The 16,833-nt window shown below is 43.5% G+C and overlaps 2 protein-coding genes across 2 annotated transcripts; both read right to left on the bottom strand.

Annotated features, from left to right (window-relative positions):
- Positions 1–425: 425 nt before the first annotated feature.
- LOC144660073 (uncharacterized) lies at positions 426–5,630 on the bottom strand. Its single transcript, XM_078520629.1, has one exon. It carries the CDS (start codon positions 5,480–5,482, stop codon positions 542–544), a length of 4,941 nt encoding a protein of 1,646 aa, XP_078376755.1. The 5' UTR covers positions 5,483–5,630; the 3' UTR covers positions 426–541.
- A 7,324-nt stretch (positions 5,631–12,954) lies between these two features.
- LOC144659793 (cytochrome P450 3A24-like) lies at positions 12,955–16,168 on the bottom strand. Its single transcript, XM_078520303.1, has 2 exons — positions 15,650–16,168; positions 12,955–14,244 (listed from the first exon to the last, which is right to left on the bottom strand). The coding sequence occupies exons 1-2, from the start codon at positions 16,164–16,166 to the stop codon at positions 13,268–13,270; spliced, it is 1,494 nt and encodes a 497-aa protein (XP_078376429.1). The 5' UTR covers positions 16,167–16,168; the 3' UTR covers positions 12,955–13,267.
- Between the last annotated feature and the right edge of the window lie 665 nt (positions 16,169–16,833).

The raw sequence follows: 16,833 nt of genomic DNA on the forward strand, positions 1-16,833 counted from the left end.
AGCAGGATTTTTCCGGAGTTGTTTCCAGGCTGGCCGAGACATGATATTGTCGAGTATTTACATAGGGACGTGTAATACATAGCCGTGGCGTGACAAGAGAAATAAGAGTGCAATTTTGATTGATGTCCAAAAGATACAAATTTAATTTAGCTTGCGTGGCAGGCGTTCAACGCCAATGTTTGGGAGACAAGAACGCACGTCACAACGAAAGAACTTCAACAGCAGTTTTTAATGCAACCAAGATGGCTGACATATTACACATACAGAACATGTGGCGCGAAAACATGCGCGCGCATACTACAATACTAATGCCGCAGGCACTGCCTGCTGGCGCAACCTCTTCTCACCTTTAAATGGTAGCGAACTGACAAACTGTAGTTGTACACAGGCTTGAAATACATGGACAATAAAAATATGAACTTAAACGAAGAAAACTGCATGTCAATTAAGACAGACTAACCAAATGTCTCAGTCTCTAGTAGTACCTTGTGAAAGTGTAAACCTAAAACTAAACTGTGGATCTAAAGGTACCACACGCAGGTTAAAATCTAACATAGTCCTGCAAGTGTGAAGGAGGTCTGCGCTGCCTTTGAGGTCTTGAAGCTGGGTGATCAGGAAAGTTGGGAGGAGACAACAATGGTTGATCTGTGACTGCAACACTTGTGCTTGACTCGTCTTGTACAGCGACTGGGGAAGGTGAGCGACTGATGGTATCAAGTGGTGTGTCATCACTGGTGAAGGACGGGACTTGTTCCTCGTCAGACGGAATGGTGATGAGTTCTGGAGGTGCAGGGGGAGGTAACACAGGATGTACCGGGGCTGGGGACACCGCAGGAGTTACTGGAGGCTCGACGTCCATGTCTGGAGGGGCTGAAGGACCTGGGAGGCTGGGCACAATGATGGAAGAGGGAACGGAATAGCACTCGGACAGCTTGACTTTGTAAGAAGTGGCTCTGAGTTGTGAGCCACGAAACTTCTTTACAAAACACCAAGGGGTGTCGATGGAGACAACGACATAGCGATCACGAGCGCGTGACTTGTCCTTATCAGAGAAGAGGTAGACAATATCTCCAACTTGTAGAGGTGGCGTGTTTGCGACAAGACCGCGGGGGTTCTTGGACTTCTCGCTATAGGCGTGGTTAGTAGAGCGATGTTTGTGCCTATCGAGTATGAGTTGGTAATCAGACAACGGCAACTGCTCATGGGTGAATTGGTTGCGTTGGGTCCACAACTCGAGAGAAGAAAGACCCGAGAAACGAAGGCGGGAGTTAAGACGTGCGGTAGCCAGAGCGAGGCCAACTTCGCCTACTGGTCCTCCACCTGGTTCTTGTCGGAGGAGCTCTTCTTCAAGTTCGCGGACTGCCTTCTCGGCGACAGGGTTGTGGTTCTTATTCTTAATACGGCCGACATCGATTGAGACGTTTAAATGTTCGAGCGAGTCGTTGTTGCTCAGGGATGAAAAACCAGGAGCAGGATCAACACGTATAACAGCTCTAGGACCATCAAGAGGGTGTAAACCGACGATTAGTTTTGTGAGGGCATCGCGTAGAGTGTCATGCTTTTCGTCCGGTATCAAGCAAGATGCAGTAAGTGACGTGGAGCATTCTCTAAGAACAAGGATGAACTGACGGTGGCGCTTGATTACGTCAGCGGCAAAGGAGATTCCTATCACTTCGGGAGGGTCATCAGAGGATTGGGATACCAAGGTGCTCGGAAACGACTGGAGTGAAGCGCACGTGTGGCAGGCAGATGTAACGCAGAAAATGGCGTCGCTCATGTCGAGGGCAAAGAACTGTCGTTGGAACACCATTTGGAGTTGATGGCGGGAAGGATGGTTTAGTTTGATGTGGAGGGCAGTTAGAAGACCATCCAGTACAGAACGGGGCACAACAATTGCTTCGGAAACAGGAACGAATGGCTTGGAGTGTTTGACTACGAGGACTCCGTCACGAGCAATGGAGGTGCAGCTGAGATACCGCTTAACGTCGCGAATATTGGTGATCTTCTTTGACGGGCGAGTGCCTTGTTTGAGGTGGGCATGCACCCTTCGGAGGTCGGGGCAGTCGTTCTGGATCTGTAGCCATGCTGACCTTGTGGTGAACGGGAGGTTGGACTTCTTGTCGAGAATGTCCTGAATCGAAACGCTACGCACGACTGAGTCTTCCATTTCGTGGACGAAGGTGCAAATTTGGCATTTAGGCTCACTGCAGTCGGGGGCATTGCGACTGGTGAAGTCAGACGGAAGGTTGGCCTTACCAGCCAAATGTTGAAGACTGACTTGGTAACGGCTTACAGTCGTGAGGAAGGAAGTTACTCGGGGGCTGGCCGAGAATTCACCGCGACATAACTTTTCAATTGCTTGAACGCACGGTTTGCTGTCAGTTAATACAGTCGTAGGCTGTTGCGACTGAATGATGAATGGAGCGAAGTGTTTGACAGCAGCAGCAATAGATAATGCCTCGACCTCGCAGGGGAGCCAGGTGACTTGGTGTTTCCGCAACTTGGCGCTGTAGAAGCCAGCAAGGGAAAGATGACTTTCACGGGTAACATACAATGTAGCACCAAGGCCTCTCTTGGTGACTGAGCCATCGGTGACTATCCAAAGAGTGTCAGAAGGACGTGGTAGGACTATGGATTTGTGTCTGGACAGATACTCCTGGGCACGCTTGAACCTGAAGGTGAGGTTCTCATCCCAAAGCAGCTTGTCGTTAGACTGGAGGCCCGTGAGGGTGCTCTCGAGGGGGTCCACTATGTCCGAGCAGTTTGGGAGTACGCGACTGAGGACTTTATAGGCTCCAATGAAGGAACGTAGGCCTTTCACACTTTGGGGAGGAGGGCATGATTGCAAGACGGCAATACGATGAGGGCTGGCTGATAGACGGCCTTGAGACCAGATCCAGCCAAGGATGGTGGTAGACTTTGGACAGATGACAGTCTTCGTAGGGGACAAACGGAGGTTACAACGATCAAGCGCCTCCAGTACCCGTCTCCAGTTGGTCAAGAGGGTTTCGGGTGTATCGCCGCCACAGTACAGGTCGTCTGCGAGTTTAGCCACGCAGCCTTCTTGAATTAAGTCACCCAGAACACGACACATCATTTCCTCGAGTGCGGTCTCGGAGCCAGGCATCCCCATTGCTGATCTTGTGTATACACGGATTCCACGGAAGGGGGTGGCTACACCACAGTACTTTAGAGAAGACTGGGAGAGAGGTATCTGGTAGAATGCTTGGGTGAGATCAGTTTGGATCATGTAGCGCCATGGTGTGATAGTGCGCAGGGTTGTGTCGACGTCTGGCATTAGAGATGGCTGCGGTTTACTGTAGCGTGCTACGTCGGCAAATGCGGTCACGAGTCGGTGACCACCTGAAGGCTTTTTTACAAGAAATGAAGGATTAAGATACTCAACGGTTATGCCCAGATCCTCGGGGCGACGGAAGACCTGGGCCTGTTCCAGCTCGTCAAACTTAGCTTGGAGTTCTACCAGTTGGTTGCGAGAGTACTGAGGTACGCGGCCTTTCCGTTGTGGAGGCTGTACGGGGCCTATATTCACAGTTGCTTGGATGGGACCAGCAGCACCATTGTAACCGGCTATGTCGGGGTTGAAGACTCTGTCGTATGACTGCAGCAGCTGTTGAAACTTGAGACGGGTTTCATCTGGCAGCAATTTGTCGGGGTCTATGGACACGGAAGACGAGAAGAGAGGTAGACTGTGTGGCTTCACTGGAATTGACTTAGTGGTGGATGCTGGGTTGGGGGTCGGTGACGGTGTTTCTGCTGTGGGTAGAATCTTGCTGAGGTGCTCGTGGCGACCTATGGCTTTCGGCTCGTTGGAAGTGTTGGTTAAGCGGATTTTGGATCCGACAGCTTCTACAACTTGAGGTTCAGGCCAAATGCAGGTGGGTTTGGTGTGTTTCGATATTGGGGTGTCTGTGCGCGGTTGAAGTGCTAGTACGCAATCGTCACCTAGGTCGGAAGGGACGTCCAGCTCCAAGTATTCACCAGGCCAAACAACGGTTGCGGAGGAGGAAGCGCGTAGGACGTAACTTTGTGCACGTCGCACAGCATGAGAGCCAGTTGAATCACTATCGGGGTCATAATGTATGACCTCAGAGTCCTGAATACGTACTTGGCACAAAGCGGGACGGACGGTGATGTCGTTAGCAATAAGGAAGGGTGTGCCAGCCAGGACGTCTACGTCTAAGTCGTCAACAACGAGGGCGTCAAGACCGAGTTGTTTGTCTGCTCGGGATAAGATGAGGTGAGTTTCCCCGGCTACAGCTAAGGGAGTCATGCCGTCGGCTTGTAAAGCTTGCTGGGAAGACTTTACAATGGTTGCACCAATTGAACGGGCCACGGATGACTTGATCATACTAGTCTCTGCACCTGTGTCTAGGGTCAGTCGAAGTGGATGCTGTTTGTAAAAAGCCTTAAAGTGGGGTGACTGTTTAGTGCTGACACGGCGTGAAACTGTACGAGCTGTAGTGTGTGGAGGGGGGTCGTCCTCGTCGGGGAAGGCTGAGGGCACATAGTCTGAGTAGTCAGGTTCCTCGTCGTCAAGGGTAGAGGTAAGGCGAGAACGAGAAAGGTAAGTACGGTCCTCCGGAGGTAAATATGAGCATGCACTTAAGAAGTGCTGGTCGTTGCGACCAGCTTGTTTACATAAAGGACAGGACCTCGGTCGCCTCGGAGGCCATGGTTGTGCAGAAGACTTAACGGAGGGGCGAGGAGGTGGCTGCCTGAACCGTGAAGAAGTGGTTCGGAGAACTTTGGTGTCGGCGTTGGAGCGAATCTCATCGAGAAGAGAGTCTAGCGCCTGCGAGATTTCAGGTTTTAAGGAAGCAAGTGTTCTTGATCTTAACTCAGTTCCGTAGCGCTGCTTGACAAGGGCAGGTAGATCGTTATGAATGAGTCTTAGCCAGGTTAAAACCACGAAATTCTCAAGTGTGGGTGACAGTTCCTCATCAACAGTAATGACTTCCCCATGGTGGGTTATGTTGCCATTTGCAACAAGCAAATTATCTTCAGTGAAGGACATTAACCGTTGAAACAAGTCTTCAGGGCGTTCATCAACTTCGAGTTTAATGTTAGAGAAATCTAGAAAATGAGCACCCGTGGACTGAAAGCCAAAGTGGGACCTTATTGCTTGCCAAATGGACTTGACTGAAGTGGTATTCTTCACAATGGTATTGCGTGAAATAACGGGGCAAAAATTTGCTATCTGACCTAACATGAGTTCAAGGTGTACGTTCTTCTGTGCGGCGGTACGTCGGCGAGTTGATGGGACGTCTTCCCCATCGGTAGTGAGCCCTCTATTGGGGGCAGTGGACGACTTTTTCTGCCATGTAAAATTATCTGCTAAAAACGGGGCGAAATTAGCGTCTAAAGACAGGGAATACTGAAGATTCTGGCGCCAGGCTTCAAATGATGTGATACTTTCATTCTTTGTTAGGGACCACTGTTTCGGGGCTCTATTTGAATGCATGTTTAACACAGTAACAGTAAGGAACAGTGAAGTTATACTTTCCTTACGATGAGACGGCTGTTCAGAGTTCACTCGACCATAGGATAGGTAGACTCGTTGTTGCTTGGACCAGCGAGACGACACTCAGGCTCTTGAGGACGTGGATTAATCGTCGCTGCCACCACGCCAATGTTTGGGAGACAAGAACGCACGTCACAACGAAAGAACTTCAACAGCAGTTTTTAATGCAACCAAGATGGCTGACATATTACACATACAGAACATGTGGCGCGAAAACATGCGCGCGCATACTACAATACTAATGCCGCAGGCACTGCCTGCTGGCGCAAAGCGGAGGGAGAGCGGAAAACGAGAAGCGCTGTGCTGCGCTCTTCGTGCTTTAATCTTTCTTCCCCCGGGGGTACTCCCTATAATGGGGAGGCTCCGCCCGAAAGGGGTACCTTTTAAATGCTTCAGGTATATAAAAATCAGAGGAATTTCACAAGTTTAGGTATATGAAAGGGTAGGGATATTTTAAAGGGCCTTCATTTAAAATATTTCGAAAAGACGCAACTTATGGCTGTATCATTTAAATTTAACAAACGCTACATAAAATTGCATCAAGACTTTATGTTTTAGGCATAGGTATAGGTCATATTTTTCGATATATGAAAGGGATACCTTTTTTCAGTAAAAAGTATACGAAAGGGGTGCCTTTTCTGTCAAAATGGTATATAAAAGCTGAGATCTGAGAAATCGCCGAAAATTTAACCGATAACTGAGATTCCGTCGCCCCATCCAGACCCTCAAGCAAGAAAAACTTTGACCTAGGAGACAAAATCGTGTGGGTCACTTGTTATTCTTACTCCTTTTTTGATTTGTCCACAACAATGAGAGGAACAGATCGGCATCGAATTCACGAGCAAGAAACTGTACCCCTTTTCCGATGGTTCTAAAGATAACGCCCTCGGATATGCCGAATTCACAAACAAGACGAAACACAATTAACTCAATTGTCTCTTAATTGAAAGCCTCATTGAGAAGATACACAATTGGGTTTGTTTCAAATTATTGCTAAGTAATCTCAGATTAACGTAATCTTGCTTTTAACAACCAGCCATTATCTGAAATGGAAATGAACTGAAGATAAGACTGATATTTGCTGCCGTGTTGGGCATTGCACCGAGGTGCTGTTTGGATTTGTTTTTTACTGTGATTGAGTTGAATTATCATGTCTGTTGTATCAACCTTTTTAATTATCGACAATTTGAATCTGAAAGCACTCTTAAAAATTCCTAAATTTTATTTTTTTTAAAACACAGGCACTGTAATAAATTGCTCTGTCGACGCTCTGAAATGCATTAAGATTGTCACATAAACAGTTTTTTAAAATAACTCACTGTTAGATGATAATGTGGGTTCCAGATTGCATTTAAACAAAGCTTGATTCATTTTGTGTACACTTATCTGTGTTTTCCATAACAATTGAGCGAAATAAACTTTAAACCTTATTTTTAGCTTTGGTTAATACAGGGAAATGGTTGGGAAGCCCGGCAAACATCGAAGGAGAAAACCAATAGGCCAAGATTTAGGTTGGAAAGTCCATTACAGTGCACATCTTTTGTTTTGCGCCCATACACTATGCATGAGTTACGTAATCGTAATGTTTTATTGGTTAGTTGCATGAACACACGTAACCACCTATTGTATTTTGTCAGGTTTTGTGCACTGTGAACCCACAAAATAGCGAACAAAAACCTATAAAAGTGAACTTTGCCGGACGTCATAACTATTGCCCTCTGTTAACTTTGGCCTTGGATACAGAATAATCCGGACTTAGCATATTAAGGGTTAAGATTTGAAAAAGGTCTCATATTCTTCTGAGTCTGAGATAAGCAACTGGTATTGCTCACTTTATACATCATAATTTAGTTTTCGGCATCTGTTCCGTGATGAATGGTGAATCGAGCGGTCCAGGGTTGAGCCTTGGGCAGGGTTATTGCGTTGTCTTCTTGGGCAAGACACTTTACTCTCATAGTTCCTCTCTCCACCCAGGTGTATAAATATTTATACCATGCCATAGAAAATACAGCCAATCAGAATACAGGAAAGCCGTTGTATATTCGACGGTATTCAACCCAACCTTCCCATCGTGCGCTGCGATGGCATTCTCGACGAAATTTAGTAAGCGTATTTTCTATGGCATGGTATAAAATAGTTACACAACACTTTCTCGTGGTATACTATGGAATATCCCACTTGACACTTGTATTTTCTTCGTATACACACTCGCCTAAAGGCTCGTGTGTATACCGAGAAAATACAAGTGACTCGTGGGATATTCCATAGTACACCACTCGAAAGCGTTGCATAACTAGTATGTACCGGCTAATAAATGCTGGTTGGTAGCCCTGCGGCGGACTAGCATCCCTTCCAGGGGGAGTAGAAATACTCGTAGTCGCTTAATGCCACAGAAACCGGGATAGGCTCCGGCGGTATGGGCCACTTGGATTGACGCAGACTTAGGGCGCTTTCCATTTGTCAGAACTGGCCGGAAGACCGGTATATTCGAGAACTGAATTCCATTGTTAGTCATATTTGTCCTGTTCTATCAGTCAATACATAGAGGATAATACATGGTTGCGCGGAGATATAAAATTTATCTTTGAGTGTTCAAATCGATATCTCACGAGTGAGCGCAGTTCTGACAAATTGAAAGTGCCCTAATCCATGATGGAAAAAACGGTGGACATCCAATGAAGAGTTTTTCCCTCGACAAATGAATCACATAATAGTCAGTTTTCCTCTTGCTCTGTATCGCCAAACTATGTTCTAGTCAGGAAAGACATGCAAGGTGAAAAAAGAAAAGTCATCAAAGTCATGAGGATAGAATAGACAAAGGTACAACACCAGTTGAATGAGATGTGTGATATGAGTAAAAAACACATTCCTGCTTATAGACCGACGTATGGCTACACGGTAAGTTCAAACTGGCGTGGATGAATAAGTGGTACATGTATAGTGTCCTCAAGGGATAGAGAAATTAGTTACATGTTTAGTTTGCGTTATCGAAAAGCGTTAAGAGCTATATTCGGAGAGTTTGGAGAATTGAAAGAAACTCGCTCTAATTCGATTTTTTTTTTATTTCGCCAAAACATTGCTTTAGCCGAACTTATTCGAGGAAAAATAGTTTTAAGTTTCAGCGTTTTATTTTACGGGCGAAATTTAAAAAGTTTTGAAGTGTTTGAAATTTGGATACAATGGCCGTTTTCGCCGCTTTGAAGGTTCAAATTTTCACACTTCTTTGAGAAAACAGCGGAGGCGTTAAAACAATCCTATTAAAACGAAACTAAGCACAAATATTATTTTACCCTTACACTTTAAAGCCGTGTAATAATTTTCTCAAATTGTTATTTGTAGCTTTTGAACTGGGCGTATTAATTCAGTCGCCATTTGTGTCTCGCCCACGAAGGACAAAATAAGGCCAACCTTGACTACTGTAAATGGCCACTGGTATATATCATTTGGTCAAAATATTTACATGTTTAGAAACCTTTGTTATTGGTCTTTACACCAGGAAAGTTTCAGCTCTGGGAATCCAATATTTTTTCGTCAGTAAAATAAACTGTCATGGCATATTAGCGAGTTGTATTTTATGCAAATTACACGGTTAAAATACATTTCACAATGAATCACTAACAAGAATGAACGACTCACCGCTACTTATCCTTGTTTATGCTGCTGAGCATTTGCTGACGATATCACTTCAACTTCCAGTGTCCTGCTGAGTCTTTTGACAAAATATATCCGGTGATGATGAACTTGCATGAGCGTTAACCAACGGCCACTTCATCAATAAACTCGACAGCAGGAAATTTGATATCCGCGAATTGACATCTGAGTGGCGCTGATTTGCCCAGTTTTCATCGCTCTCTTTAAAAGTCTTTTGAAAACATGGTAAACTATGCACTTCTAACTGCAAAATAATCAGTTTTTATCGATACATTGACGACTTCCAGGAGAATTATTTGTTTAGAAATGCGTGAGCGAAGAAATCGGACTGACCTTTGAATTGACCCCCGCGTCGTCACGTTACTTCCTTCCGTCACGGTATTTAAAATGAAACAAATGAAAAGATTTTCAAAAGATTGTATAAACAGTACACTTATTCTTGATTAGAAAAAAAGTTAACAAAGCTTTTGGAGGTTTTTCATAATTATATTATTATATGTACATGTTTCAGGAAGTTGCAACATCGCACATGTCGTAGTTTTACTACTAATCAAATTATAACTTTCGCAACAAGGCTACGGGCTACAATAAATTACGGCTGGTTAGTGGACTGTGGAAATGGTTTGTTTTTGGACCTACTTTTGCGTATGGCATCTTCATCGTGTGGTTTCTCCGCTTTACTGGATGACGCGACCGCCTGTGGATCAAGCAGGGACTATCCGGGCCAAGAAGAATATTTATCATTGAGAGATTGTAATAGAGACATCACGGGACATCGTCAGTTATACGGCCTAAGTGGAGATGATTAATATTCCCTTGATAGTGAATGGAAGTTGTTGTTAGCTAGAGCAGGTAACGCTTCACTTTGTCTTCTTATGAGCATCTTGTCATCAATCGTGCCCGGATTTTCTCAGTTTTCTTGCTGACAGAACAGCGGAAATGGAGCAAGCGGCAAACGCGAACCTCGCGCACGCCCACGCGAGAAGCGTGCTTGTTTTGGATGCTAAAAGGTCTAACCAGCTTACACTGCTTACAGCGTGTTCATTGCTTCTCTATGTTTGGACAGGTTGTGTTCGCATCACTCCTGTTGACAGATATTTTCAGGAGTCAGAATATCGACAGAAGGTTGCAGGATCGCTATGCCTGGGTGGGCGGGATACCCCAAAAAGCTTTATACGGGGAGGCTCCGCTCCGAAGGCTAACTCCTTATCCCTTTATATACCACTTTGACAGAAATTAAACCCTTTTCGTATACCTTTTACTGAAAAAGGTATCCCTTTCATACACCTGAAAGACCTGGCACTACACTTAGAACACGACGTTGTCTTGTCGTTTTCATGTAGAGCCATAAATTGCAACTGTTCGAAATATTTTAATTAAAGACCCTTTTTAAAACCTAAATGACAGATTTCCATGCCTTTTCGTATACCTAAACTTGTGAAATCCTGGCCCTTTTAAAAAAGGTACCCTTTCGTATTCGTTGTTAAAATTTGTTTTGTCACCGGTCGAGTCTAGTCAGTTACTTTGCACCCCCTCCTAAGAAAAATCCTGGATCCGCCCCCTGCGGAGCTGCTTAAAAACTAAAGAATCATGCATATCTTTTATTGGTATTGATATTTCGAAACAGAAATACAAGGTTACTGTACAGCCTTGTTATCCGACTCTTGTATAAGATCTTCTTTTGCTTTGCTGATTGGACGTGTATGAAAGTGTCCGTTTTTCTAATACACTTTGAGGGGCGTAGCCAGCTTTTTGAATTGCTGTAGGCTTGGTCAATCTAAAGTGATCATTTTCGAGATGTTATTGGCGGAGGAGGTCCGCCGAGGAAGTTTTTTTGGATCAAGAATCTCGAAAATGCCTTCTCCATCATTTTGTTCCGATGTTATGTGTATTTTACAGCACCCGGCTAAACTATAAAATTTTATAGGAAGGAATTGCGCCAATTATCACTCATTCCAAAAGAAACACCGTGTACTCGTCTTTTCCGGCGTATGCGATTGTGCGTATATCTGTCACCTGGCTACTTTAGAAGGCTCTCTATAAAAGCGAATGCTGTGTAGAATGTGGCCAAATGTGAAATAAGGAAAAAGAACCGTAAGACTGAAAATAGATTTGATTTTTAGACTGGAAATTAAAAGGATAAAGCAACGACAAAAATATAGCTAGCGACGCAAAGCGTGACTGATTACAGGTTTGCGTTGCTGCCAATTAAAACGCTTATTAAAGTGCTTGTGGGACCGATAGCTTAAAAAGGGAGATAATCAGTTCCTCATTGTTACAAATTCATACTTATATACTTTTTATTTAGACGTGCATAGAAGATTTTATGTGCACGCTATAATCACGTCCACATAAAAATGAATCTAACAGCACGGTATACAAATACGCGCTGCGGATTTCATGTTTCCTTATTGCCTTTTATTTAAAAAAAAAAATTAACATTTATTTTTTCCGACACAACATGACCTATGGAGGTAATAAATACTTCTTCGACAGCAGAAGCGAGTCGAAGTGAGATACAGAAGATAGTCACAACATTAGTTCAAGTTTATAATCATTTTACTTTCGGAGGTATTTTAAAAACATTGTAATTGTTTAACAGAAAAAGTTCTAATAAAAGACTTTGCTATTTTTCGCAATCTAGACAAGTGTAGTGTTACGATCTTTTAACAAGGTATCTTATATGTGATATGTCACTCTTTCAATTTTTACATTTTTAATTCAACGCGTGACGGAAGGAAGTAACGTGACGACGCGGGGGTCAATTCAAAGGTCAGTCCGATTTCTTCGCTCACGCATTTCTAAACAAATAATTCTCCTGGAAGTCGTCAATGTATCGATAAAAACTGATTATTTTGCAGTTAGGAGTGCATAGTTTACCATGTTTTCATAAGACTTTTAAAGAGAGCGATGAAAACCGGGCAAATCAGCGCCACTCAGATGTCCATTCGCGGATATCAAATTTCCTGCTGTCGAGTTTATTGATGAAGTGGTCGTTGGTTTACGCTCGTGCAAGTTCATCATCACCGGATATATTTTGTCAAAAGACTCAGCAGGACACTGGAAGTTGAAGTGATATCGTCAGCAAATGCTCAGCAGCATAAACAAGGATAAGTAGCGGTGAGTCGTTCATTCTTGTTAGTGATTTCATTGTGAAATGTATTTTAACCGTGTAATTTGCATAAAATACAACTCGCTAATATGCCATGACAGTTTATTTTACTGACGAAAAAATATTGGATTCCCAGAGCTGAAACTTTGCTGGTGTAAAGACCAATAACAATGGTTTCTAAACATGTAAATATTTTGACCAAATGATATATACCAGTGGCCATTTACAGTAGTCAAGGTTGGCCTTATTTTGTCCTTCGTGGGCGAGACACAAATGGCGACTGAATTAATACGCCCAGTTCAAAAGCTACAAATAACAATTTGAGAAAATTATTACACGGCTTTAAAGTGTAAGGGTAAAATAATATTTGTGCTTAGTTTCGTTTTAATAGGATTGTTTTAACGCCTCCGCTGTTTTCTCAAAGAAGTGTGAAAATTTGAACCTTCAAAGTGGCGAAAACGGTCATTGTATCCAAATTTCAAACACTTCAAAACTTTTTAAATTTCGCCCGTAAAATAAAACGCTGAAACTTAAAACTATTTTTCCTCGAATAAGTTCACCTAAAGCAATGTTTTGGCGAAATAAAAAAAATTCGAATTTGGGCGAGTTTCTTTCGATTCTCCAAACTCTCCGAATATAGCTCTTAAGTTTTCTGAATCACGACTCGAAGGTAACTGGATTTCGACAATTCGAAATCAGGATGTTATTAACTGACATGTAAAAACAACCATTTGCTAATTCCACCCGAAAGCTATATTTAAACCAGATATGCATTCTTGGAAAAATGCTAACAGCTGTACAATAAGAAAAACACTTGGTTAAAAAGTAACAAGAACACGCACGTCAGACCTTTGTTTACTGGCGACATGTGACCAAAAAATCGCATTTCGTATACAATAATTGGCAATAAAGTATTTTAACAGTACAGAAATGTCGGATGGGCAATGTTCCTACAGATGGCTCTAAATGGTCTCGACCCTTAAATGAACCCCGTCTCGGGGGGAGAGGGTATTGCCAGCGTGCATAACCAACGGCACTTGTGTCTCGGGTGATTGCACAAACTTGTACTTTGTAAGGATTTTCACCAGAGCGATCTTGATCTCCATTAGGGCGAACCTCATCCCGATGCAGTTTCTGGGCCCGGCTCCAAAAGGAAGGTACTGATACGGATGACGGGTATCTTTGGCGGAACCGCGAAATCTTTCCGGGTCAAACTTCTCCGGCTCCGGCCAGGCATCAGGGTCATGATGCAGAGAATAGAAAGGGATGACGATTTCCATGCCTTTAGGAATAGAGATGCCGTTAATTTCGTAATCTTGGCCGCACTCTCGATTCAGCTGGTGCGCCGGAGGACACAGGCGCTGGGTTTCGTTGATGACGCAGTCAAGGTACTCAATGCCGTGCGACAGCTCGTACAGGGACGCGTTGGGATTTAGCTCAATGTACCGACAAATCTCGTTGCGCAACATCTCCTGAATTTCTGGATATAACGCCAGATAGTAAGCTGTGTTGGAGAGAGTGATCATCGAGGTTTCGTGCCCAGCCAACAGAAATGCCACGCACTGTGCGACAATTTCCCCATCTGTAAGTTTGCTGACTCCATGGACCGACGACTCTTCATGAGCTGTCAGCATGAGCTGCATCAGATCCTGTCGGCTCGTCTCACCTTCCCCTCGACGCTGGCGGATCATTTCCAAAGCGAGGTCACCAAAATAGCCCATACTTCCTCTCAGACTCATGACAAACCGCAGAACTGTTTTTACGACCGGGAGGCGTCCCACGATACGCAAAATAAAGGGAAATCGAAATGACTGCCGGGCTTTCGTGAGGAGTTTTTCGTCTGGATCAGTTTGCACGTCAGCTTTGATGCCAAATGCAGTCGAGAGGATAATTTCTAAAGTCAGCATGCTGAACCAGTCCATAATGTTCACTGATTTACCTACAAAAACAAGTACAACGGTGAATTAAAACAAGTATTCTGACTATATCATCTGACAATAGTCTCATAGGGCCTAGCGTTTTTTTCCTGGATATTAGAGAAGCATTGCCTTATGCTCCAGTTAGAGGAGCGAAGAGGATGAGGAGGATACTATTAAAGAAGAAAACTGCAAGCAGACCCGTATGCCAAGGAAAGAGATTGTGACAAAATAAATAAAAAATAGAAGAAAATATTTGCCGGAAATTTCGGTTTGCAAGACAAAGTTTCTACGGGGGCTAAAAGAAAATGAATACAAACAGAAAAGACCCTGAGAAGGTTTGCCAAGCAAAAAGGAAATATCGGGCAATCGTATTCTACTAGTTTTTACCCAATCTCTTCTTTCTGGCAAAGGGGTCAGCTTTCCGTTTTCTACTCATTATCTTAAGATTTTTACTGATCCAGGTCTACAAAAAATCCGGCACTCTTCATTGGTTTATCGTTATCTACTTAGGGTCTTGTCTGTATCAGAGTTATTTGATAGTACCAACAATAAAATCCGACTTCTGTAGCATTAAGTGAACAGGAGTATTGCAGGTGCGACATTCCGGATTGAAATGCTCGTTTGATTCCTTGCATTGTCTAATTTTTGTGCAGGACACTTAACTCGTCACAGTGCCTCTCCACATCCAGGTATATAAACTCGTGATGCTTCAGTGAAATTCTGATATAATTAGCTTGCTTAGCGTTTAGACCACTGGCCACTGTCTCGACGTTTTGATCCAAATCCTCTCTACTTTGTTGGGCCTTCTTGGGACATGTTGTCCATGCTTTTGCGAAAGAAACTTGTTCCAACATCTTGAACTGTTACACACTCGTTTGTCTTGAGTCAAAACCAACAGGGATGGTCAAACGGTTTCAACATTCTTAACCAACGATTTAAGATGATATTGGATCAAAATATTGTTGCCGTTTGACCAAGCCCTTGTCCCCTCTAAAACAGCAAAAACGATCCCAGCGGCCCAATTCACGCCCTTCGAAAATTTCATTTAGATGTCCGTGATTTTTAAAATAGACTATGATACGTTTTTCTGCTAGAGGATAAGCTAGAAATAACGCGGTTCGAATTAAGATTCGAATTAATCCCACTAGAAGATGGCTTTCCATGTTCTATAAGAAAATAATGCACGCTTGAGGTCTAGAAAAGCTGCTAGTGAATGCGGGGGCATTCAGCCTTTATGCGGCATAAGTTATAAAGCGACTAGGAACCAGACGTCTATAGCAAGGGCCAAAAAATATACAGAGGTTGCACACCAGCCCCCTCTTAGAAAACGACTCAAACATTTTCATAATTAAAAAATTCCTTCATCCCCTTCAACAAATAATTATTTGTTCCTCCCCGTGTCGTCAAGTTGATCATTGTACTCACCGGTATCTGCGATCCCTTCAAGTTTCTTCAGAAACACATCACACGATTCCTCCATCAGTGGAACCATCAGCTTCATTTTCCTCGCGCTGAACGAGGGCGTCAGAATGCTGCGAATTCGCTTCCACGTCTCGTCACGCGCGGAGAACACGTTAGAACCCATCGGTGGCGGAGGAGTTGGCATCATTCGATTGTGAAACGTCGAGAACTCTTTGACCATGATCGCTTTCAGCATTTCGGGATCTGCCACGACTAAAGATGGTTTCCTACCCAAAGAAATCGCGAAGACCTTGCCATACTGTCTCACATAGTCGAAAATCATCAAGTGAATGCTTCCATACTTGCGGACCTCCAGAATGTTGCCGACAAACGGCAGAGGTTTTGGACCTGGGACATTCAATCGGTTTAGAACTGAGAAGCCGAGCGTGCCATACCAATAAATGAGTATAAACAGCAAAATCACAGTTGAAAAGATGAAGGACGGATCCCAAAGGTTAAACGCTTGGAGTGTGATTTCCATTTTGTCTGGTACGACTGACAAAGAAATAATGATAATCACACTTGTAACGTAAGCCGTCACGCGTGAAGGGTGATGGCGTCCTGTCAGTGAAAAGTAAACACAAACTAATATTCAAATCTGGGGTTCTGTCACGAACAATCAACTTATCCTTTATCTCGGGCTTACGATGTAGCTGAGCGTTTTCTGTTGCTTACTAAAACGCACCAAAAATACTGGCTCTTTGTAAATAAGCAGGACGTAACAAGTCGATCAAAGTCCATCATCGGTAGTCGATAAGTCGACAGTGCTCGATATTTGTCGATAATCGTCAATCGACAAGTTTAATTTGTCGATAAAAGTCGATAATCACAAGATTTTCAACTGATTATCGACTTTTATCGACAAATTAAACTTGTCGATTGACGATTATCGACAAATATCGAGCACTATCGAAACCAGTAACAGCTCGAACAAATTTTATATGGAAGTGTATTATTCCGTCCGTATAGCAATTAAGTTTAATAAAGAAAAGGGTAAGTTTCTTTTTGTTTTTTCAGGTTTATTCGTGCTTCCAATTACAGTGTTAAAACGGTAAAATAAAGTCTTGGCATAACCGATCCTGCTTCATTAGTATGTGCGCGGCAACTGTAGTCTTGCCACAGTTTTTTGTATTTCCGATACTTGTCGA

Source organism: Oculina patagonica, chromosome 7 (assembly GCF_052425735.1).
Source record: "Oculina patagonica isolate OP01 chromosome 7, crgOcupat, whole genome shotgun sequence".
Taxonomy (NCBI): domain Eukaryota; kingdom Metazoa; phylum Cnidaria; class Anthozoa; order Scleractinia; family Oculinidae; genus Oculina; species Oculina patagonica.